The 23,671-nt window shown below is 48.0% G+C and overlaps 1 protein-coding gene across 8 annotated transcripts in view; it reads left to right on the top strand.

Moving 5' to 3' along the window:
* Window positions 1-23,671, top strand: part of TPM3 (tropomyosin 3) — a 99,612-nt gene that overhangs the window by 26,390 nt on the left and 49,551 nt on the right. Inside the window, exon 1 of one of the 8 annotated variants that reach the window (XM_078669906.1) lies at window positions 7,955-8,304. The exons of 4 other annotated variants lie outside the window; for them this stretch is intronic. In XM_078669906.1, coding sequence (XP_078526032.1) covers window positions 8,173-8,304 — 132 coding nt within the window. In that variant the 5' untranslated portion in view covers window positions 7,955-8,172. Of the gene's footprint in view, window positions 1-7,954; window positions 8,305-23,671 lie in introns of those variants that run through there. 3 more of the 8 variants (XM_078669908.1, XM_078669909.1, XM_078669907.1) reach the window with 3 other exon arrangements.

The raw sequence follows: 23,671 nt of genomic DNA, 5'->3' as shown, positions 1-23,671 counted from the left end.
ATACGCACCCCAACGGAAATAAAGAGACCCCCATAAAGGAGGAAGGGGAAGAGGGAAAAAGGGGACAAAAGAAGGGACTCCCACCAAATCACGCACCCCCAGGAGACAAGACAGAACAACATGACCCGGCAAGTGATATACCAAAAAGTCGATACCAAAATAACCAGCGTGCCACAATCAGACACACACCGGAATACGAACGCCACAGAAACTCCCCAGGGGGACACATGAGGAGAAGAGTCCCGAAAAGGTGAATACACAAGAGCCATAGAACAAAAAAAAGGAAGAAATAAGGGGGGGAAAGGACCCCCCAATAGAGACAGACCCCCCCCACCCACCCCTAAGCCCACCCTGCACCCCTGCAGAAGGCTACGGCCTACCCCCCCGCAGCGTGCCTGTCGCCCTAATTAGAACCCGAAATATAGCGGAGCAAAGTGAAGTCGGAAACAGAAGACAAAAACGGGAAGGGCAAGGGAAGGGAACACGGGATGGGAGACACATACATACACATACACGGGGGAGGGCCGGGAAACAGGAGGAAACGCACCCGGCCACCCGCCTGAGTCGAAGGTCCAAGACCCCGGGAAGCCAAAGATTGTCAGGTTACAGTCCAAGAGCACCAAACAGTCACACATAACCATACCAGGACACGTTGACCATCCAAACCAGTACAAGACTACCGCACGCAGATGCCAGTGCACATCAGCCCTGTCCCTGTTTGTCCAAAGTGGGAACAGTCCGATCCAGCGAGGTCCAGGCCACGAAGAACAGAAGGCAGACAGCAGGAAAATCCAACGGCAGTCCAGAAAATACACGTGAAGGACAACACGGAAGATCCAGGAAAGTCACGAAGTGTAGCAAACGATGCAGGCACAGGTCCAAGGATATGTCCAAAGAAACCGACCCATCTGGGCCAGCACAGGAGAGATCGCCGGGCAGCGGCGGCAAAAAGGAACCGGGAGAGTCATGAAGATCAGGCCGAGCAAAATCCAGCTCCCGGGCCAGAGGCAAAGGAGGCAGAGCCGGAGGAGGAGGCACCATCAAGTTCCGCACACCCACGGACGCGGTCGTAGCCGGGGCCAATTCTGCCAGGATAATTCCAGCCGCACCCCGCAACGGCAAAGCCACATCCGGCCGTGGGGGCCCGGGAGGCCCGTAGCGAGGAACCATCTCCGAAGTAATGACAGGCGCGGCCACCAAGAGTCGCCAGGAGAGCAGGGCATCCAGGACCTCTTTAAGTGTAGGAAAACCTTTACAGTATTCGTCACCCGGGCCATGCGGCGGGCCTCCAGCGCTCGTCCAGGCCCGGCCAAGACAATTGGGGTCGGTCGCCATTTGAGAGCCCAACAAGGCCGCGCGGCCGCCAACCTCCGCCGGGGCGACGGCAAGGAAAGTGTAGTCGCGCCGACCAGCGGCAGAGCACCCCGGGCAGGAAGGGGGGCCACCAGAAGAAAGGGACCTCACCGGCCACCCAACGCCGCCGGTCCCGTTCTCCGAGTCCGGACGGCAAAATCAAAATGGCCGGGCCGGAGAACAAAGGGGGAGCAAGCCGGATACACGAGGAGCTCCGGCAATGGAAGGCAGCGCCTCCACCAAAGGCCTCCTCCCCACGGGAATCAGCCAGGAAGGACCTCCGGCCCACACGAACAACGGCCTTCCGACCACCTCCACCGCGTCCCGAAGGGCAGCACCGCAGGCTCCGTCCGGCCCGGGAGCCGGCAAGAAGATCCAGGCCAGTCCGCCTCCGACGCCCCAATACAATCGGGGGCACTGCACCGGATCCACAGCAGCCAGGATAACCGAAACAAGAGGTAAGTGCCTGCAGGGCGTCGTAGCACTACCACACAGCAAAGAGGGCTTCCCGGGGCAGGATAACAGCAGGATAAATGTGAAAATACAGGCGGGCGAACGGAGCCGAGCTAAAGCGCGGCCATCTCGGTCGCGAGCTAGGCTCCTCCCCCTGTGATGTATTGTTAAGCTCTACTCTTGTAGCAGTATGTTGTATAGGACCGGATTTGGGGTTAGCTTTAGGGACATTGGAGGGTGAAAGGATGGGGACTACATGGTGAGTTTGATTGTTACTGCTTGTACCAGATGGATTGGGACAGGTTGATGTTAAAGGTTTATCGGTACATATTTGGTTGGACTTGATACATTTCTCTATTCCCAACAACCTATCCTCTAGGGTGGAAATTTTAGCAATCAGTGGAGAAATGAGTGAGCCGACCATTTGTTCAATCTGGGACAGAAGATTTGAATTAAAGGTTGTTACCAATTGGTCCATTTTTTCTTCTAGTTTTAGAAAGGGGTTAGTTGGAATCAGTGGGGAGCTAAAACACGGTTTTTGTTGTTTTGATTTTTTCCCTGTGAAGTTAGCCCCATCCCACTTCCTTTTGCTAGTTGCGGACTGAGGATTGACTATGGTAGGTGTAGTAACATTATTGGATTTGGGAAGATGTACCAGAGGACTAGCAATTGGGGTTGACATAACAGGGCAAGGTGAGAGAATTTTAGTTTCGTTTCTCGGTTCTACAGTGACATAACTTGTTTTACAAAGGAAATTTAGCTCGTCCAACAACGAGAGTTGTTGCACTATACCATTAATTGGATCGAGCGGTTGGTTGGTGAATATGCTAGTCTTTACAGAATCATTCGTTAGGGTGGTAGGCGGGGATGGCATACAAAATACTTGTGACCCTGGGTGCAGACCTCTATGGCTGATGGATTTGTTGGTCATTCCCTTGTGAGTCATAGTACAATGTGCAAAGTTCGGCTCTAGCGAGGCTGCAGAAGAATCAGAAAAGGAACAAATAGCAACTTAAGTCCAATGGCTATTCCCTTGCCGGAGTGTCAGGAAGAGCAACAAGTTATTACCTTGGCAGTATAATGGAGTCAAGGGGGGTGGCCCCGTCCCGTCCTCCTCGTGCCTCTGAGGGCCACAGAGGGCCCGCCCTTTGTCCGGGCTTCGACCGGCGTTGGTCCCGCGCTGCGTTCCGCGCTGCGTCAGCCTGTTGGTCTTTTATGCGCCGGTGGGCGGGTGGGCGTGCCTCCATGCTGGGCTGGTCCTGCACAGGCTCCTGTGCGATGGAGTCCCGTGCGTTAGTCAGGAAATTAGAGCGGGGCTCCTCCTGGAGCGGGAACAGCTTCCCTGACGGTGTGCCTCTACCGGCGCTGCGGGATCTGACACCCAATACATACTGCGTTTTTTTACTTAGAACAAATATATTTTTTCAACGCAGATAACCCAATTCCAGTATTCTATTAAAACACTGCACTGAAGGCATTGTCCTAATAAACCTGAAAATAATTAACTCCTCCCATGAAGAAGGAATTGTTCTACCTGCCCTTACATTTGGTGAAATAACCTAGAGGTAGCTGAGCTAACAAATTAATGGGGACAGCCGACTCTGGTCTGAGCCAAGGGTCTGGCTCAGATCTTACAGCCTGTTCACAAACAGAGCCCTGAACATGTTTGCAATGTAAACCATATAAGATACATCACATAAAATATGATACGCCTTTATCTTGAACCATTAGTGAACTAAGAGGCAAGACATTTGTCATGTAATCACTGTACATGGCCTTGATTATTAAAGATCACAATTACAGTCTACTAAATAAAACACTATTGGTTTTGAACAACTGCTATTCAGAACTCACATACTTGAAAAGTGCTTTATTAGGCAATGATGAAGCAAAAGGAGTTTGCCTAAGATCACACAATTTAATTGGTAGGCTGTGATTTATCCTGGTTGTCTCGTGTCGCTTTGTACAATTCAGCCACTTAATAGGTATCTATTTGTATTTTTTTTATATAAACACTTGGTTTTCCCCTCTTTCCACATTTTCTGCAGTTTTTATATATAGCGGAAACATGACCTGAAGGTATTGGAGCACTTTACGTGGGCACCGATTTACATTACACCAAGTCACATTCATTTTTTAAAGGCATGGGGAGATTAAGTGATTTGCCAAGAATCACAGGATGCTGAGCCAACACCGAAACTCAAACGTGATTCCCTAGTTTTGGGTAGAGGTGTCAAGCCGAAGCCACTTGAAAGCTCGTTCGTTATTGGCTCGAGGTTCCAACGGGAACTCGAGCTGAGCATGAGCCAGACTCGAGCTTTCAGTGGCTCGCCCACCTATAAACTCACCCCATTACTCAAGAAAATGAACCTATAGTTAGTTTGGATTTTAGAATTTAAGGTCAGTGTACAAAGTCACCTTTCTCATCAAAGTATCAATAATCACTGTGAAAGTGCTCTTGATGCAACTCCAATTGCACATGTCCAACAATTGCCTTTTGAAGACCTTACAATCAGAATTCTGGCCCAAATGCCGAATGGAAACTGTGACTCTCCAAATTTTGAGTGACATTCTTCACGTGGTGTACATTGTTGACGTTTGCCATTTTGTTCTTCTGGGTATGTCAGCAGCATTTGACATCATTGACAAGAAAACTCTGCTCTCCCTGTCTTCCAATTCAGTAGCAATTAAGGGACAGGTTCTGAACTGGCTTACTTCTTTCCTCTATTGAGATCCCAGTTCAACAAGTTATTGTACTTATGGTAAACGATTGTTCGTGCCAGGTGTTCTGTTGTGGTTATCACCATTGAAAACTATTTCTGTTCTTGTAAAATGTATGCAGCTAAAGCCACATTATATAGATTGATACATTTGCATAGCTGCCAAGGTTTCAAATCGATGTGTGTGACATTTTCAAAATTTCAGTGTCATTATGAGTGACATTTCAACCACTATGAGTGACACTTTGTCACAAGCAAAATTAAGCAACGAAGACCAAGGAAATACATAAATATTAAACATTACACCCATTTGAGCAACCACAAACACTAAGAAGATCTTAGAACTACAGCAAAGCACCAGAAATGGAAGGGCACGAGAGGCTTACTCGCAGCCTAGGGGTCACAGCCCAGCCGCTGGCTGTAGTTTCTTTAAAAAAAAAGACACACACTGACTCCCTGGCACCGTGCAAATGTCAAATGAGAAGGGCTTCACAGCCCGCCAATTAATGATTATTATTATAAAAGGCTCTAATGTCGGCCCTCGGTGCGCCTATTTCTGTAAGTCTAAGAACCGCTTGTTACACTCCCTTTCGTTTCTCCACTCCCGCTCACTCGCCCTTAGTTAGCAAAGCACTAATCTTTTTCTAATTAAAAGTGTGCTTTAATTGCCCTCGGCCTGCACAGGCTCAGGCTGGTACGTACCTTGGGCCCTTCCGCAGATGATTCGAGTGAGTGTGCCTGCCCTGGAGGAATAGGACTGTGGTGTTGCAGGCGGGTGGTGCCCCTAGGCACAGCGGGGACTCTCTCTGGCCTGCAAGGGCTGGCTGCGCCACTGCAGACCGGCTGGGTCCAGGCGAGGCGGCCGCTATTTAGAACGTGTTCTGCCCTGCCTGCGGCCTCCTCACAGTGATCGGGGCTACGGCTCTCCTGACTCCTCGTGAGTTAAACGGGGGTCGGGCGGCTAGTAATTGTCCTGGCGGCCGCTCAGCGCTGCAATCCCGCCGGGTCTGGGTCACCTGTTTTTAAAGTCAAAGTGAACAAGCTGTGAGCTGGTATGGCGGGGACGGACCCGGTCAGGTGCAAAGTGCCTGCAGAGGAAAGCTGCGGGTGGCAGCGCCATCATTTAAATTGCCGCGCTGCAAGGAAACTATCCAGCCCGCCCCCTGCTTCGTCATGAGCCGCGCTGGCGCCGCAGCAGCGCCATAATTTGTCGCATTCTGTTTCCAGGGCAACAGGCAGCTCCCTGGCAGAGTGCAGTCGATACTTTTGTAGCGCACTGAGAGCTGGGCAAGTCTGCCTCTGGTTAACTGTTTAGGAACACGACGGAAGCAGGCGCACCTCTCTTGGAGCAGAGGAGAGATCCCGAGCACAGGGACAGGCGCCGCTGGTGGCTCGCCTGGCAGCAGGTGGCAAAATGCGTGACAATGCATTTCAGTGCGGTGATGCGGATCACCGCACTGAAATGCATGAGTGTCACACCTGTTGCGTGACGCTTGGCAGGCCTGCATTTGTAAAAATAAATTGTTCTCCACAACTCTCGGCCTCAAAAGATCCTTGATCTGTACACCTGAAAGAACCTGGTAACTCACAAAAACAGCTTTCCCTAATTCAACTAAGAAATCAAAAGCAAAGGGTACAAATTAGCTATTCTTCCCACAGATGGCTATTTCTATAACTTCCAAACAAAATTGGCTAACAAACGTTCTGTATACCTTACTGCTCATGTGTGATGCTTAGCTTAATGTACTAATAATGTTACTCTCAAACTCTATCCTAAATTTATCTTGTTGAATACCCCTCTTGTGCTCTTGGCTATGTCCTGCTGATTCAATTCTGGTTTCTTGTTCTTCACATAACAATGGACTGACTTGCCATGACACCTTTCTATGTTTATCACGCCCTGATCTTCTCGCTCTGTATGACTTTGTGACATATTAAATGCTCACTCCGAGCTCTCTATTAAATTTCGATTGCATGCCTTAACTGACCTGCATCTAAAAATGCTCAAATGAGTGTATTTAGTCAATACATTGATGCCCTACTCTAGCCCACCTTGCCATTGTTAATGTTTAACTCTAAATATGTTTTATAAATAAGGATTTTTCATAGGTTGGAGAGAAACCACTTTCTCTGAAGACATATACTTATTTACATATGAGGTTAATAGGTGTTTATCTATACTTAACTAGTAGTTATACAATTCCCCTTTATGTTATATTTCTAGCATCATGTACATCTTTGTTGACATGTTAAGCCCTACTCTGAAAGTATTTACTCTGTATGTTCATGGTACAACTCCAAGTGTTGCAATTAGTGCTTCTTTTACTCGCTACAGCACTCTGAAACCAGTGGGTTACAGTCCATGCTGTAGGAAAAGTAGATAAATAAATATACCTTGCTGTCATTTGGAGTGCAATAATAATTATGGCACTGGAAAACCAGTGATTAATGAGACTACATTTACAGGATACTGTCTATAAACCATTGACAGATCCAGGACCTCCAAAAAAGGCCTCACATGTGAAACAGGAGATGAATAGGGATGAATTTGAGGATCACAGAGCGGGACATGGAGGAGGTCTGTTAAATGTGCTCAAATGCAAAATATGCATGAATGTCGTGAAGAGCAGGATCACTAAAAGGCTCCTCACCAAACTTCGCCCCCTCTATATCAGAGTTAGATTTTGTTTAGACAACCTAATATTTTTAACAATCTGCACAGAATTTATGGAGATGACCTGATGGTGTTTGGGTGATGATACAAAAAGTTACTAGGGTTGCAACCTGACCTGCATTTTACCGGCATTTCTGGTATTGTAAGCTATGGCCAGTACAATCTCCAGAAAAATCTGCTAAACTATTGTTTACCCTTTTAACACCTAAACCTGCAACTAAAAGCAGAAATGACTACGCGGGTATTTAAGAAATGTCAAACATTTGAGAAGAGAAATGTAATTGAGAAATGCAATGAATGGAATTTCCTCATTAAGCTGCACAGCAGTTAAGTTTCCAGCGGGCAAAGTTAAATTAAGCTATATATTGTAAAATAATTAGCCCCATGCCTTAATCCGAAGTGTTGGCTTGCAAGCATGAAATGGTAGGACTAATACGTTTCATGCACAATGGAGCATAATTTCTCGAAAGGATAAAGGGTGAAGTATATCAAATGGATACTTCTCCTTCAAACCCTAAGTGTCACTTTATCACTAAACTGAGACCCTCAAAGCAAACTGCACAAGGTATTTGGCCAGTAGGTGGCGCGTGCTTCTGTAGTCCCGCCTTTCGGTCCATTTTCAAAGCCGACGTCTAACAAGTTAGACACCATTTTGAGACTATTGATTGGTAGGAAGCGTGGGCCGTATTCAACACGAGGCTTGAAACGCACACTGGAATGTCATACACGCAGAAGAAAGACTTCTGAGCCTAGATCTAACGACTGAAGTGTGTCTGGTTCATAACGGAGGACATTGTAGTCTTTCCTTCAGGCGTGTTAGGGCGTTGTTGGGTCTGACCTCACTTCCGGAGTAACAGGGCGGTGCAGGCCGGAAGTAGGGAGCGGGAGAGCGAGAGGGAAGCGGTGCTCTAGAGAGAGAGAGAGGGTGAGGCCGGGCGGAGAAAAAGCGGGACAGAGCTCGAGGACTTGGCCATGGCGGGAGTAACCAGTATCGAGGCGGTAAAGCGCAAAATCCAAGTGCTGCAGCAGCAGGCGGATGAGGCAGAGGAGCGGGCTGAACGACTGCAGCGGGAGACCGAGGAGGAGCGGCGGGCCCGCGAGCAGGTGAGAACCGGGGGCTTAAGCATGGCACTGCAGGGGGAGCGGGGGAGTCGAGGAGGGGTTGTCAAATCGCTGCCAGATGAAAGTCGGTGGGAATGAGTAGACAGTCCGAGAGGGGACACACTATGAACTGATTTGGGGCTGATGGAGGTTGGAGCTGGGGGTACAGGGGCAGAGTGTCAGGGGTGTGGCTGCAAGAAGATGAAACTGGGGAATGGTGAAGAGATTTATACATCTTGTTGGCCAGGGGGGTCGGATTGCGTGCGAGTCAGTGGATTCATTTAAATGAGTGAATGAATGGTAAGGAATCGAAGGCTGTCAGTCACGGTTCAGGCAGGCGAGAGGTGTGGAGTGCCCGTGTCACTCGAGAGGGGACGCCAGGCATTCGGTGGGGTGTGCCCGACAAACCGGAAATTATCTGAACCCAGTGGACCAAACCGGACCGTGGGATAAGATATTTTACAATCATGAAGAACTGCATGTGATGACAGATGGAATCACGAAGAGGTGTGATTTTATCTGTGCAGTATTAATATGTCAAGGTTAAGGAGAGGGAGGGGTCATGCCCTCACGGGCTGTGGAAAGGGGGTGGCACGTGAGGATCTGGCATCTAGGTGAGGACGCCGAGTAGATCTCCTAAAACCCGGCAGCGCAAGGGCGCGGCCAGGCTGGCGGCACATGAGTCTCTGCCCTTCCTGTCTACGCTTCCGCTGCCCTCCCCTGTTACTGCAGAGCCCTGAGCTCTAACGGGGCGTAGAGGGAGGAAGGAAGCATGATTTTACCTCGTAACCTCTGTGGGTGGCATCAGAACTGCACAAGGAGCCACGTTAATGGTGGCGATGGGTTGCAGTATACCAGCCAGATTCGTGGGAGGTGGTGCCCAGTACATTTGGGTGGGTGTTCCGGTAACAGTTACCATTCCTTGCTGCAAGCACCAAGTGAACGGCTTGTGCCGCTCTCCAGGCTTCAGCTGCATAATTGGGATTACGTGCCACAAATATTTGTTTTGGGGAAAACTATGCTGGGAAACCTGTCCGACATTCCCCTCTAATGGAGGAAGTCACGAGCAGACGATATTATAACCACTACACAGCAGAGTGGCATGTCTGTTGTTGCAGTCTAGTACATCAGTATGCAGCTGATGTGTATTATACTGATGTAATGCAGAAAGGTGTGTGGCGGTGGAAGAAGGCTGCACAAAGCGTGGGGTGATGTGAAGACTGGTGTAATATACGGTACAGCACGACTGTGTGAGAAGTGACTGTTTCCTTGTACGTCAGCCAGCCAAACGAGACTGGCGTACAGCAGACGTGTATGGAGTTCCGGTGTATAGCCTTGTACATCGAGAAGCAGCTAAAGAGAGGGCTGTTACCCCTCACAGTAGGGTACCAGGATCAAAAGGTGCCCTAGGGTGTGTGATTCATTGTGCGTTCCTTCGAATCTGCTGGGATTTATTTGAACGTTTATTAACGTTTTTTGGGTGGCAGCAATTAAGGGATAGCATTTGAATCTGCTAGAACAGCTGGAGAGTAGAGTATTTTATGAATGTATAATTGAATAGAAAGACCCTTCTAACACTGGTCGAGGGGGCGCCAGTCCACGTCTGTTGTAAGCTTTAATTGTTTTTGTTTCGTCGTATTTTGGGTGGAACCAGAAATGAAACACCTTTGATTTCGAATCCTGTGGTCACAGATCAGCCATATAACATTTAAGAAAGGGAACTGAAACTTTTCTCAAATGTGTGACGTGAGACCTGTCTCAGCATCCACTGGGGTATTGCTGGTGTCACTGTAAGGGGGCCTCATTAAACTGGCTGAACTTCAAGCATGTGCAGATGCTGTCAGCCACTAACTACCCCATTTACTTTTGAAATAAGTCCACTCTGTGATTTTATATTGATTCACTGGTCTATATTGCAAAGGTCGTGCTCTGAAAAAATTAAGCATGTCTTGGTAATCGTCAGAGGATTCAATGGTTGGAAGGAGTAACGATTCGTGGGCTCTGAAAGGAACGTTGAGTCCAGCCCCCGGCCACATAGGCTGCAGTTAGAGGCACAAGTAAGGCCTTTTAGGCCTCTTTCTACCTAGACTCGCCAATGTGATTGTAGTTTAGCCGGAAGTCTCTTCTGTGGACAAGTAGGCATCTTCCCACTGATAGACTTAGGATTAACTAGAGACTAGTCTGACCCCTGTGAGCCGCGGTGCTGTTAAATATGCACTAAAATACACGCCTTGAAACTAGGACGTGGTGTGTATTACATTGTTTATTGCAGCACCTTTTGTTTCCCATTCGCTCGTAAAGGTGACCTGCCTGATCATTACCGACATGTAAAGCCCTTTTGACTGGTTATCAACAGTGACACAGAAAGGCGAATTTAACGTCTAGCCAAATGTTACATATAAGCAGGGGGTGTCTTACGAGTAACTTCCGAGTCGTGTCGATTCAATCAGTTTTAGAGGACACGCACATACCATGGTGTGGTCAGAATTAATGAAAGAATGCACTTGCATTATGGTGGGCGCGTTTGGGAAATGGCGCACATCTTTATTAAAGTCGCTGGGTTGGGGAATCGGGGCTTAAATATATTTGATCAGACTTTCGCGCAGAGAGCAAGACAGTGGACTGAAAATGGAGGGGGGAGTGCAAGAGAAAGGAACGCGGCGTCAGAGAAAGTGTGGGCGGAAAAAGAAGCTGCAAGGGTGATCTAAGCGACGGAAGTGTAAGACATTGGACGAGATGCACGGGTTGGAATGAAGATTACACATATTTGGTATTCGACAGCGCCCTAGAAAAACAATGCCTCGCCCCATTTTCTTTCATTTTTATTAACCACTGAGAAGGCGAGCATATGGGGATAACTGGATCCATGCCCCTCTGACAGAGTTTAATGAGACTGGGCCAGGGCTGCTGTCATGGCATTCATGTGCACACGATAAATTACCGTAATACCCCTGACCGAAGCTGTACATGTTTTTGTGTGCGCCCTTGTGAGTCAGTGAGCTTTTAGTGGCTCTAGTAAGCCACTATATTCTGTACGGTTAATCTGTATGCTTTGATACGTGCATAACCCTTTCGCCCCATCAGTCCTTTGTCGATTTATTACAGCTAATCTGCTTTTAATTGAGTTTTACGAGGCTTATACAGCACGACTAAAAAGAAATTAATCCCAGCGTTCCTTTCCAACCCGCACTTTACTAGGACACTGTTGCTTGTTTTCTACGAGACAAAGTTGCAGGATGTTGTGTCGTTTAAGAGCCTTCCACTTAGTCGCTGAGAGCTACACAGTACAGAGGGAGGACAGCCCGGGGTTTATCTGCGTCCTCTGGACCAGCATCCGGTGGGTGGCGACCCATCGCAGTGGTGTAGCTGGCCGCATCAGCTCGGGGTGTAAATGCGGCAATGCATGCCTAATTGAATCAATAGTAAAGTAAACGGAGAAGGTTTGTTGAGCTTTGGAAGAGCGCTTTCCAAATTTGTCCAAGGCTTAGGGGCTCCAGTGCATTAATTGATGAGCCCTTGATATAACAAAGGAGCATCCCTCCTTTTCTGTCTGTCTGAAGTCATGAAGTAAGACCTTCGAGATGTTCTGAGCAAATGAGCCGTGGGGCCAACCTGTGAATAGACTCGTGTGGAGCGGGGCAGGCATCACTATGTTAGGATGCGTAGTTTTCATTCCCTATGATTTCCTGTTTATGCAACCGCCATTAATCTATGTCGTATGGTGAATTGTTCATGTATTGAAATTGGACGTGGTCAGAACACTGATATATTGTAGATTGAATGGTAGTAAAACTCGTTTCAGTTTTCTCCATCTTGAGCGTTGTTTTGGGGTTTCCATGTTATGCTGGATGCATGAGTGACAGTGGCGGATGCCACTGAGGGGTACGTCTATGGTTTAGGATAGCCTTTCGAAGGGCCATTATTATGATTAATGTGTAGACTAATAATATGAAAGTTAGTGAAGTCTGTTTTGATGGTGAAGGATCCTTTCCGGTGAGTTGGGACAGGGTTCGTTTTATGCTGCAGTCAGCTGTTCCAGGGCTTACTGGGTCCTTGCTCCACAGGGCCGCTGTTCAGTTGTTTGCACTATTAAATCTTAGGACATTTCCTGAAGAGTGTAACTGTACTCTTGTGGGTGGTTTGAGAGGGTTGTATGATATTACAACGAACTCCGTTGTAACGCATGCCTTTACCACGCATGCGTTACAACGGAACACTATTTTCACGCTTTTCCTTCTCCGCATTCCAGAGTATTGGCTCCATGTCTTGTAGTTTGTACTATTAGCAGATGATTTGAGTTGGCTGTTTGGATATTCCTAGTCGTTATGTTCCGTAAGGTTAGCTTTTCATATGTGCTGGGCCACTGATTCAGCAAGCCTTATTGTGCTCAGTAATTTGTCTTCTCCTGTGATCTGTTGTAGTGTTGTACAAGTCTTATGATGTCATTTTTTTCTCTCTCAAAGCGAAGGAAAGCATTGTTGCCTAGTTCTGCACATGTATTTATCCTCTGCGATTTCTTTTTTTGGAACATTTTTAATAAACTACAATACAATAGTTGTGTGAACACAGATCGTCAGACACAAGTTGGTCCATTTTGATGCAAAAGTAGATTTTTGTCGAGTGAGATTAGTTGGAGGTACTTCCGGGCTGCTGTTTAATTTTGAAGCAAAATTGAAGTTGGTATCATAAGATTGGTTCGTGGGAAAGAAGTGCAAACGCATCAAACGGAATGTAGTTTGCACGATGGGCAGCTTCAACAGAATTTAGAAAAACCTCCAACCTTCCCACTAAAATTGACTTTTTGGGTTCTTTATACTTGTGAATCTAATAAAATATTTAACCATTTGTGTTTGACTATCGTTTCCGTATTTTTGTGTTTTATTATTCTGTGGGTCAAATCATCATGATTGCTTGGACTGAGGTCCCTGGATTCTAATAATGATTCAGCGGGGGTCCCTGGATTCAAGTAACGATTAAGGGGGTCCACAGAAGTCAAAAGGTTAAGAACCACTGGCCTAGAGCTCTACACGACATCCCATCCAACCCCTCTATAATAAACACAGTGGTGAGTGTAATCATACCATTTGGTTGAGGGAACACAATCTTTTAGTAGAGAATCTATGTTGGGTGATTCACAACCACAAACTTGTGTCAGCTCAAAGTACCGACAGGCCAAATGAGTATTGTGTACAATATAAATATCCAGTACCATGGCATATTCAATCATTCATGGCATTTGTAAAGCGCGCTACTCACCCGGGAGGGTCTCAAGGCGCTGGGAGGGGGGGGGGGGGGGGGGATACGTTACTGCACGAACAGCCAGGTCTTGAGTTGCTTCCTGAAGGAAAGGTGGTCCTGGGTCAGCCGAAGGTGGCTGGGGAGGGAGTTCCAGGTCTTGGCTGCCAGGTAGGAGAAGGATCTTCCTACGGCGGTGGCTCTGCGGATGCGTGGGACGGCGGCGAGGGCGAGGCTGGCCGATCGCAGCTGGCGGGTGGGCGTGTAGAAGGTCAGGCGGTCGTTGAGGTACTTGGGGCCCAGGTCGTGGAGGGCCTTGTGGGTGAGGAGTCTGAACGTGATCCTCTTGCTGACGGGGAGCCAGTGCAGGTCTCTCAGGTGGCCGGAGATGTGGCCGTGTCGGGGGATGTCCAGACGAGTCGTGCGGAGGCGTTCTGGGTGCGTTGGAGTCTTTTCTGCAGTTTGGCTGTGGTTCCGGCATAGAGGGTGTTCTCGTAGTCCAGTCGGCTGGTGACTAGTGCCTGGGTGACCGTCTTCCTGGTCTCGGTGGGGATCCAGCGGAAGGTCTTACGGAGCTTGCGCGGGGTGCTGAAACACGATGAGGAGACGGCGTTGACTTGTCTGGTCATCGAGAGGGAGGAGTCCAGGATGAAGCCCAGGTTGCGTGCGTGGTCCGTTGACTTGGGAGTGGAGCCCAGGGCAGGGGGCCACCAGGAGTCGTCCCAGGCGGAGGGCGATGATCCCAGGATGAGGACTTCCATCTTGTCTGAGTTCAGTTTCAGGCGGCTGTTCTTCATCCATTCGGCGACGTCTTTCACCACTAATCCTTTTGGTTTCTGGAGTAGTGTGGTGCTCGTGGAAAAAGCGCTTCGGCGCCTTGCAAGGGGTAGTAACCAATATATAAATGCAATTACAATACAGTAGAGAATTATAGATGGGTAACTGTGAAAGCAATGTTTTTCACCCTGTGGATCTAAGTGACATCAAGTAGATAACTAGTGCACAACTTGAGTTGTGTATGGCATTACTTGAAACTGAGGTGAAAAAATATCTGTTAATCACATGGGGTGTTAAATCCTGCCCTCAACTTTAGGGTTTCAGACGGTGTCGGGGGTCTTGCTTTGTCCTGACTGACAGTGACGCTTAGGTGGTTGAGAGAGATATATATATATATATATATATTTTTTTTTTTCCTGTTGTCCTTTAACTTCCATTTGAGTAATTGACTTTAGGCATAGTATATTTGAAATTGCCTTAAGTTGCTTCTTGGCCCAGGCCCGTTCAGGGATTTCAGTTATTTCCTGTGTCAATCGTTTGTGGAATAACTTGTTGAGAGTGCATGTTATAGGTAATTGTAGTCCTAGGAAAATGACTTATTCTGCCAAACAGGGCAGGTTTTTCTTGTGTGGCTTATGGACATTACTGTCTTTGCTGATATTTTACTTGAACTCCTTAATTAAAGATCCAAACAAGCAATTCATCTGTTTTGCTGTAAAGCGAACTAGTGTACTGTGCAGTGAATAAAATAACTGATTTGCTTTTCCTGAATAATGCGTGCATTAGATACATAAATGTGAAAAAGTGTGATGATTGAATGTGCTTTTCAGAGATAAAATAGTACCTTTTGCAATCCAGTGGAAGCACTACCCTAGGAGGCATAAGATACAGCCAATAACATGGTGAGATTAATAAACTTCTTCTCAAGGATCATCTGAGATGTAATTTAAAATGCCTCAAACCAGTGGGTGGGGGAAATCACTGGTGTAGGCCAGCGGGCTACAGGGGGCTGACCTTAAGTCCATTCATTGCGTTTTTAACACAAAGGGTTGGCTTTGCCATAGCAAAAATGGGCATAGTGTTATGTAAGAATGGGAATCAATGGGTTGTCCACATAAAATAAGGTTAGTGCAAGTTAAAAAAAGAGAAAAGGTTATAAGGAAGGCAGCTGCACACTTATTCCTGTAAACTAAAAAAAACATTACATTCAGATTTTAGATCTGATATATTTAGAAGGTAGCTAACCGAGCTAAATCTTGGGGTAGGGTTTCAGTCTAAAGGCAGTGTCTCTTCATAGGTGTTGCTTTTGAGTGATGTACCGTCTACCAAAAGCGCCAAGAAGTAGAGCTTCCACGAGGTTACTAGTGGCAAAAACTTCAAGATCCGGTCACGGTTGGATTTTTAGGTAGTAGAAAACTAGGAAAGTTTTTTGTTGGTGGGTGTTTTGGTGGAGGGGGTGGTTGAGTGTGACATGAGACCTTTAGAATTTTACGAACATATGTCTCATATGCTATGGGGCTTTCAGCCAATTCTTTTCATTCATTAGTCTGTTCAATTTTCTCCTGCCCACTGCATCATAGAACATAGCACTGTGGGCACGCCCACTTTGGCCACAGGCTAAGCCTGTTGACAAGAAACACATATAGTAGGACCCTTAAGTGACAGTGACTGCTATGGCAATTTGTGCTTTTTAAGACAAAAATCCTCCTCTCCCCACCTCCACTAACAAAGATGTGCAAAAAACATGCCAAGCAAAGTGAAAGGTAGGCAGCAAATTATTAGACCTTTTAACATTGCCAGTGCTTGTGTATACTTTATCTTGGCTCTATTGTGAGCACGCATTGAATTTCAGTTTCCTCTTATTTGAAGCATTGCGAGCCGGGAGATTGACACCAAGCTCTGTACATAGTGTTTGCCCGGCTTATTGCTGGACATGTTGTTCCTTATTCCCACGGGCCCGGTATATTTGCAGCTCCTCTTTCCTGAACATCTGGTTATTCTTGAATTTCCTCTTCACTTGCCATTGGGTGAATTTCCCTTGCATGTGGGATTCCACAGATTTCAGGGAGGGGCCAAGAAGTTTGGTGTCTTCCTTTTTACGGGGGGGAGGGGTGGATCAGTCTGCACCCCCCTCCCTTAGTTGTCCTGCCCGCACCCCCCTCCCTTAGTTGACCTGCCCGAGAGTGAGTCCCTATAATCACGCAGAAGCTGTTCCTGGGCAGTGAGAGGCGCATTCCAGAGCCCCTTCTGCGCATGCGCCCCTGGTGGAACGGTGACGGAATGCGCGCGCGTGCCCGCAGACCGGAAGGGCTCGTTCGTGGTCACTCTCCAAGTACTGGAACCGCCTGACCTCAGACGAGCTGCTGCTCGGGTTCCTCCTGGCCGCGGCGGAGATGAGCCCTCTGTAGGCACAGAATAACGCAACAGTTTGGTATGATGCCTCAGGTGGTAGTGTCGAAATGGCAGCACATCTATGCCTGTCGGTGGCTTGTGGAGGGGTACTGTGCAGTTTGTTTCATGAATTTCACCTACCTTGGGGAGGTGCGGCCTCCCCGCGGGTTGGTACATCACCCTCCCGTGTCTGAACATCCTTGACTTGTGCCTTGGCCGCTCCCTGGTGGGCCTCGAGGCGTTCTGGTGTCCGGATTGTCCTCATTGCTTCTGCGTGGTGACCCTCGACCCTGACCTGCGGTATCTGTGACTGTTCTTGGCTCGGACACCCGCAGCTTTTAGGGGATCTTCCTAGATCCCTCAGCGGGTTATGTGTGGTGTTTTGCCTCTGGTAATTAACCTTCGTCGCGGTTAATCCCGGGGCTGCACCTCCAGCTCGCCTCGGTGGACCATCCTGACCCCATACTTGGTGTGGTAGTATTAACGATAGTATCAATTCCTCCCACAGTTGTTGTTGACCAAAGCTACACACTTCAAGCAGAGGGTGGTGCACCGTCGCCAAACCTGGCGTAGCACGCCACAAATCTGTTCTCTCATGCATACGCACACCCGCCAACTAATCGCAAGCATCCTAAAGCGCCTCATGTCTTGCAAAGGTTGGGAAGCGCTATATGGATGAAAAATGTAATGGAGGAACAATCTTGATTAGGCTGAACCTCATTTTACTTTAACGTGAACCTACACAACGATTAACAAAACAGACACTTAACAATACTCGAACTATGCAAGGCTAAAAACAACCACACAATAAATGACATCTCCGAACTTGTCGATAAGTGCGCCCGGATTAAGAAAGCGCTACAGTGCCTTACAAATAGCAAAATGCGGTATACACATGCTGAAAATAGAACCAAGGCTACTGTCTTACACAAGCCTTGTGTTTACCTGCAGTGAGGCATGTATGTTTGGGCCTCTGCTTAACGGCGGCCCGACGGTGGATGTACAGAGGGCTGACATGCCCACGATAAGTACATCGAGCCTTTGGCATTGGCATACATCTCCCCTCCACACAGTGCTACTTTGTCCCGATTGTTCTACTGTGATCGGTGGCCAAATGATTCTGGAGCGCCCTGTTGGCGCTCACAAGGAGGAGCGCTACACTTCCTGCAGTGGCTGTAGCGTTCAGAACTTTCCAGCGGATACTGGCTCCCGCATGGATGTGTAACTGAAGTGGCCAACATGCTGTTTCTGGCACGGGAAGCACGGAGGATTCCACCCCCGCTGCACGTCCTAAAACAAACAGGCCTGTGTCTTACTGGGGGAGGGAGGCAGGAAGACTGCCCCTTGCTTCATACAGGGGCAAATAACTAGAAGGCATCCAGGAGACGTCTGTGGTGCGAGGGCCGCGGATTTAGGTGCAACTAATTGAAACGTGAAAGTGCAATTATAGGAACCGCGTCCGGAGAAAATGTTGGCAGAGTAGATAAGAGCTTTTAGGTGCAGTTTTGCAAGCGGGCACGCCTCGCCCTTCCAGTTTGCCCGCGGCATTCCCTCGTGATGACATCACTGTACCGCAGCAGTCCAAACTTGGAGGCGGTTGCCATGGGGATGGTTACACCATGCCACCGACGGTCGCCTGTCCTGTGGCCCTCGTTGTCACGGCCACAGTGGGTTGTTGAAGGAATTTTGGCGCCAAGGCAGCCATTGTGCTCAAGATGTTCTGCACAGGCGTTTCCGGGACCACCCGGGCCGAACTGCAAACCAGAATCGGCCCAGGAAAAACTGTTGCTGCCAGCCCACTAGCGTGCGGGCATTAGGTGGTGGCGGGGGTCCTGCTCTGAAGGCCGCCTCACAGCTTGCAGCCAATGTGGCAGTATTGCTAGGCCTGGTCCAAAGTGGATGAGAGTCGTAACACGTCACTATTTATGTAGGATCCCATAGGGGTCCTACTCCCAACAGACATGTTGTGGCCCGGTAGATACCATTGTTGGAGCCCCATTACTTCCTGTGGTCGCTTCCTTAAGGATGCCCAGAGGACGTTACCACCTTAGAGCCATTTCCTTCGGGCAGAGGTCTTCAAGCTAGGGGGAGGGGCTTGAGTGATATCAGAGTGGGCGCCAGTCTCTGGCCAAGAGAAGCATCATATTTTGCTTCACGTGTTAAAAGCTTGAGTGGCAGTAGGCCACCTTGTAATGGGCCCTAACTAACAACTTTAGGCATTTATTTCCTAACTGGGAGTCTGTGTAAAAATGGGTAACAGAGCATAACTGCAATGTTTATATATGTTTAGACCTATTTGAACATTGCAAATTTAGCAGAATAGCTGAAAAAATTGAGGGGCCTGAGGTTTTTTTTCTTTACGGGGTGCAGCAGCATTAAGAAGTTTGAAGAGGACTGCCTTGGAGGCACTAGAGAGCCGACGCATGTTATTTCCTTGGGCTCACCTGTGGATACTCTCAACAGCGCATGCTCTTTTACATCCCAGAAGCAGTGATTGGTCCGTTGCTTTGCTGGCCCACAATTAAGTTAGTCTATAGACGCACGTGCTTCTGGTTTGTCAATAATGATCAACTGACTGACAGAAGAATGTTTGGGGTGCACTTTTACCCCCCCCCCCCCTTGTGCCCGTTTATTGTTCTCAAGAATCTGACCCAGATTTGACGTGTCCTGGGTGTGTTGACGTTCTGCGTTTTGTAATGGGCAGTGTTCTGGATGGCACTACAAATATGTGGGAAAGTCGCTGCAGTGGTGTCATAACACACCGAGCTCTGCGATAGCGACAGGAAAAGTTCCACCAACTAATCTTGTCAGTGTTTTTATAAAGTACCTCAAAGTAAGCTATGGAAAAGGAGTTTTACCGACGTAATGTGTCCCTTTTAGCAAATATTGGTAGTTTTCTTTTTAATGAAGCTTTGAATTTCACCCGTTGGGCATCTCGGAAGAATCACTTTTTTCCATTGAAAGCCGTTCTGAACAAACATTGGCACGCCTGCAATCTCTTTAGGTTTCGCCTATTACCATTCGCCTGCGAATGGAATAGGCGAAAATTCAAGGGCTTGATCGACTAGTGAAACCACTGTGGTTTCTTCACAGTGTATGTGAGGTCACGTGACCACAAAAGCGGGTCACGTGACCACACAAGCATCTCCCTAATCCGCCTGCCTCCCCTCACTCGCATTCACGCCCCCCACCAGGCTCTCCTGCCCCCATCAGGCTTCCCTCCTAATCCGCCTGCCTCCCCTCGCGCATTCACGCCCCCCCACCAGGCTCTCCCGCCCCCATCAGGCTCCCCACCAGGCTCTCCCGCCCCCATCCGGCTTCCCTCCTGTATCAGTTTCCCTGACGTCACATTCCCCCGCCCTGCCTCCACCGTTCCCTACCAGCTACCACTGCAAATGTTGCCCTGCTTGGACTGGTCGGTGAATGTAAGTAGTATTTTGTGTAGTTAGGAGCGCGCGTTCTCCGTGTGCTTTATAAATTTGCGCCTCACTTGCACGACGATGGAGCCGTTTAAAAAATACGGGAACTTCCACACTGACATCAACTCACTCTAGTGCGTGAAACAAACACGCAGGAAAACCGGCACTTCGGGTTTTATAGAGTCAACAGTTTACGATGCACATGGAAAACAGATTCAAAAGCACACGCAGACACTTCTCCCTAAACGATTATCCGTCCGATGAATCTGGGTGACTTTCATTGCCCGCTGGTGAGACATTTTTACCTATGTGCGCGTGACGTGTGAGTCCTCGGAACCTGTGTACTTCTGTCTACAGAATACTTTTTTCAAAGCCAATCTACTCGCCCAAAGCACCCGACAACACCCGGTCACGCCCCCCCACCAGGCTCTCCCGCCCCCATCAGGCTTCCCTCCTAATCCGCCTGCCTCCCCTCGCGCATTCACGCCCCCCACTAGGCTCTCCCGCCCCCATCCGGCTTCCCTCCTGTATCAGTTTCCCTGACGTCACATTCCCCCGCCCTGCCTCCACCGTTCCCTACCAGCTACCACTGCAAATGTTGCCCTGCTTGGACTGGTCGGTGAATTTAAGTAGTATTTTGTGTAGTTAGGAGCGCGCGTTCTCCGTGTGCTTTATAAATTTGCGCCTCACTTGCACGACGATGGAGCCGTTTAAATAATACGGGAACTTCCACACTGACATCAACTCACTCTAGTGCGTGAAACAAACACGCAGGAAAACCGGCACTTCGGGTTTTATAGAGTCAACAGTTTACAATGCACATGGAAATGTTGGTTTGTTGTGTGCGCTGTTTAACGTTACAACGTGGCGACCTTCCGGCACTTCGGGTTTTATAGAGTCAACAGTTTACGATGCACATGGAAATGTTGGTTTGTTGTGTGCGCTGTTTAACGTTACAACGTGGCGACCTTAGGGAATCCCATCCCAAAAAACTGAGATGTACTTAGTTCCATTCATTTACATACAATCGCACAGACAGGCATACATATACAGTCAAATTTAAAAGTACTCTCACACTCACTGGCACACAGACACACAGAAAGACAATACAGAGACGCAAACAGGTACAGAAACAGACTCCCCACACGCACAGTCACACACAAATACACCCTGACTCACACACAAATACATTCAAACTTAAGTATGCTGACACGCACGGGAGCACAAATGCACACACACATATGCAATACAACCACGAATAAAACACACACAGAAAAATAAACTTGCCCTCACGCACAAATACACCCTGGCAAACACACACACACAAACATTCAGACTTAAGTTCTCGGACACACACTGACGCACATCCAGAAAGACACACATACAGGCACGTATAGAGGTAAAGAAAAAAAATAGGCACGCACACACGGTCGCGCACAAATACACACTGCCACACCCACAATACATGCAAACGTAAGTACGAAGACACACACGGACGCACAAACAAAGATGCAATACAAACACGCATACAGAAAAATCGATTTGCCCACACACACAATCACGCACAAATACACCCTGACATTCAAACTTATGTACGCAGACACATTGGCGCACACATAGACACACAAAGGAATACACAAACAGGCAATTCAAGGACATTACGTGAAACCTAGATTTGTAACCGTGTATTGTAAAGAGACATGCATGTTCATGTGCTCATGTAAGTAAATTGTGTAACTTGGTGTGGATTATGCATATGTCTGATAGTTGAGCTGTATTTTGGTGGTTTGGGCGAGCACCACTTCTGAAGTTAAGACAACAGACACAATCCACAACACATTATCACAATACACAAAGACAGATTCAAAAGCACACGCAGACACTTCTCCCTAAACGATTATCCGTCCGATGAATCTGGGTGACTTTCATTGCTCGAGTAGTTTACCCGCTGGTGAGACATTTTTACCTATGTGCGCGTGACGTGCGAGTCCTCGGGACCTGTGTACTTCTGTCTACAGAATACTTTTTTCAAAGCCACTCTACTCGCCCAAAGCACCCGACAACACCCCGGGCAGCAGACGCCCTCGTTGTTAGCCACCTTTGGTAGATTGGGCCAGCACCCCCTCACGAGCCTCTCACCCGTGCTGTACGCTCCCTCCTCTCACCCGTGCTGTACGCTCCCTCCTCTCACCCGTGCTGTACGCTCCCTCCTCTCACCCGTGCTGTACGCTCCCTCCTCTCACCCGTGCTGTACGCTCCCTCCTCTCACCTGGGTTTTAATGAGCTGAGCTAGTAAGGACCTGCCCCCCACCCCACACGGGACCACCAGTGTTTACAGCTCCTACTAACGTGAAAAAAAGCACTGGCGTTGCCAATATGTTTCGCATTTGGAAAGTTGGAGCTATTGGTTTTGTAAATTACATTTTATATTTATATATCGTTATTGGCATTGTCAATAACAATATATAAATATAAAATGTCATTTACAAAACCAATAGCTCCAACTTTCAAAATGCGAAACCTATTGGCAACGCCAGTGCTTGTTAATTTAGTTATTTAATTTGCGAACATACAATGCACAGTAAAGCAAAGTAAAATATGCCACACTCTAACAGTGACGTATACGCCCCCCAAAAGGAAGTACAAAAAACCAAAATGCAGATATCAAAAACCTGATATGAAACCATAAATCGAGCCACCTTCACTGGTGCTAAAGTGGGCTACTGTTAGGCAGATGCGAATAAGCAAGTGACTCGCGTGGATACTGTCAAGGGTTGAGGAAGGCTGGCCCGTGGCCCTAGGTTTCATGATGTAGTGAGCGCAAGTAAAATGTGAATTAACTCCGCAGGTCAACGAAGGACAATGCCAGGCTGGAATGTATCTGTGTAGTGTGTATGTATATAATATTACATCGTGATTTTTGAAAAACGGGAGGATTGTAAGAGCCGCACCTAAATGCACCCGCCTTGAAGAGACATTTGAGCAGTCGTGGGCTGGGTGAAGTTCATTCCTTTGCCATAATTGCCCTCATCCTGCATACATTCATGTGCAGGCCTGTCTGAGCGTTTCCTAACTCCGGGTGCAGTCACCGTTTGTTTTTCACTCTCAGCAGAGATAACATAACAATCTTTTGTCTGCTCCAGCTCTATCTGTGGAATTTAGCTTTTGCCCGTGAAGTGCCCAGCCACAGCATACTGATACAGAAGAGGGGGGATAAGGTCCCTGTAAAATTCGTTTCTGGCAAGCAGACCACTGGTTTAGCTAAAGAACATACGAATAGCTTTACCAGCTTGTGTAGTTGTCATCCGCTACAACAGGAATGGCAGCGGAGGGCAAATCCATGGTACATGGTGGAATACCAGCCGGCAAGCTTAAAGAGTTTGATCTTAACAGGTGCATTTAGGTTGTGTGTATCCTCCTGATTTTTCAGCATAGAATAGATAGTCAACGTTTCTCTCTTAGCGAAATACATTAGTGGTTTCGACATCTCACGGGGCGCTCACCCTGAGGCCACTGGTCTGTTTCCCGTCACGAATGACTTTCACGTG

This window comes from Lissotriton helveticus, chromosome 12 (assembly GCF_964261635.1).
Source record: "Lissotriton helveticus chromosome 12, aLisHel1.1, whole genome shotgun sequence".
Taxonomy (NCBI): Eukaryota; Metazoa; Chordata; class Amphibia; order Caudata; family Salamandridae; genus Lissotriton; species Lissotriton helveticus.
Note: the sequence above shows the minus strand (reverse complement) of the source record. Positions and strands in the feature narration are given on the sequence as shown.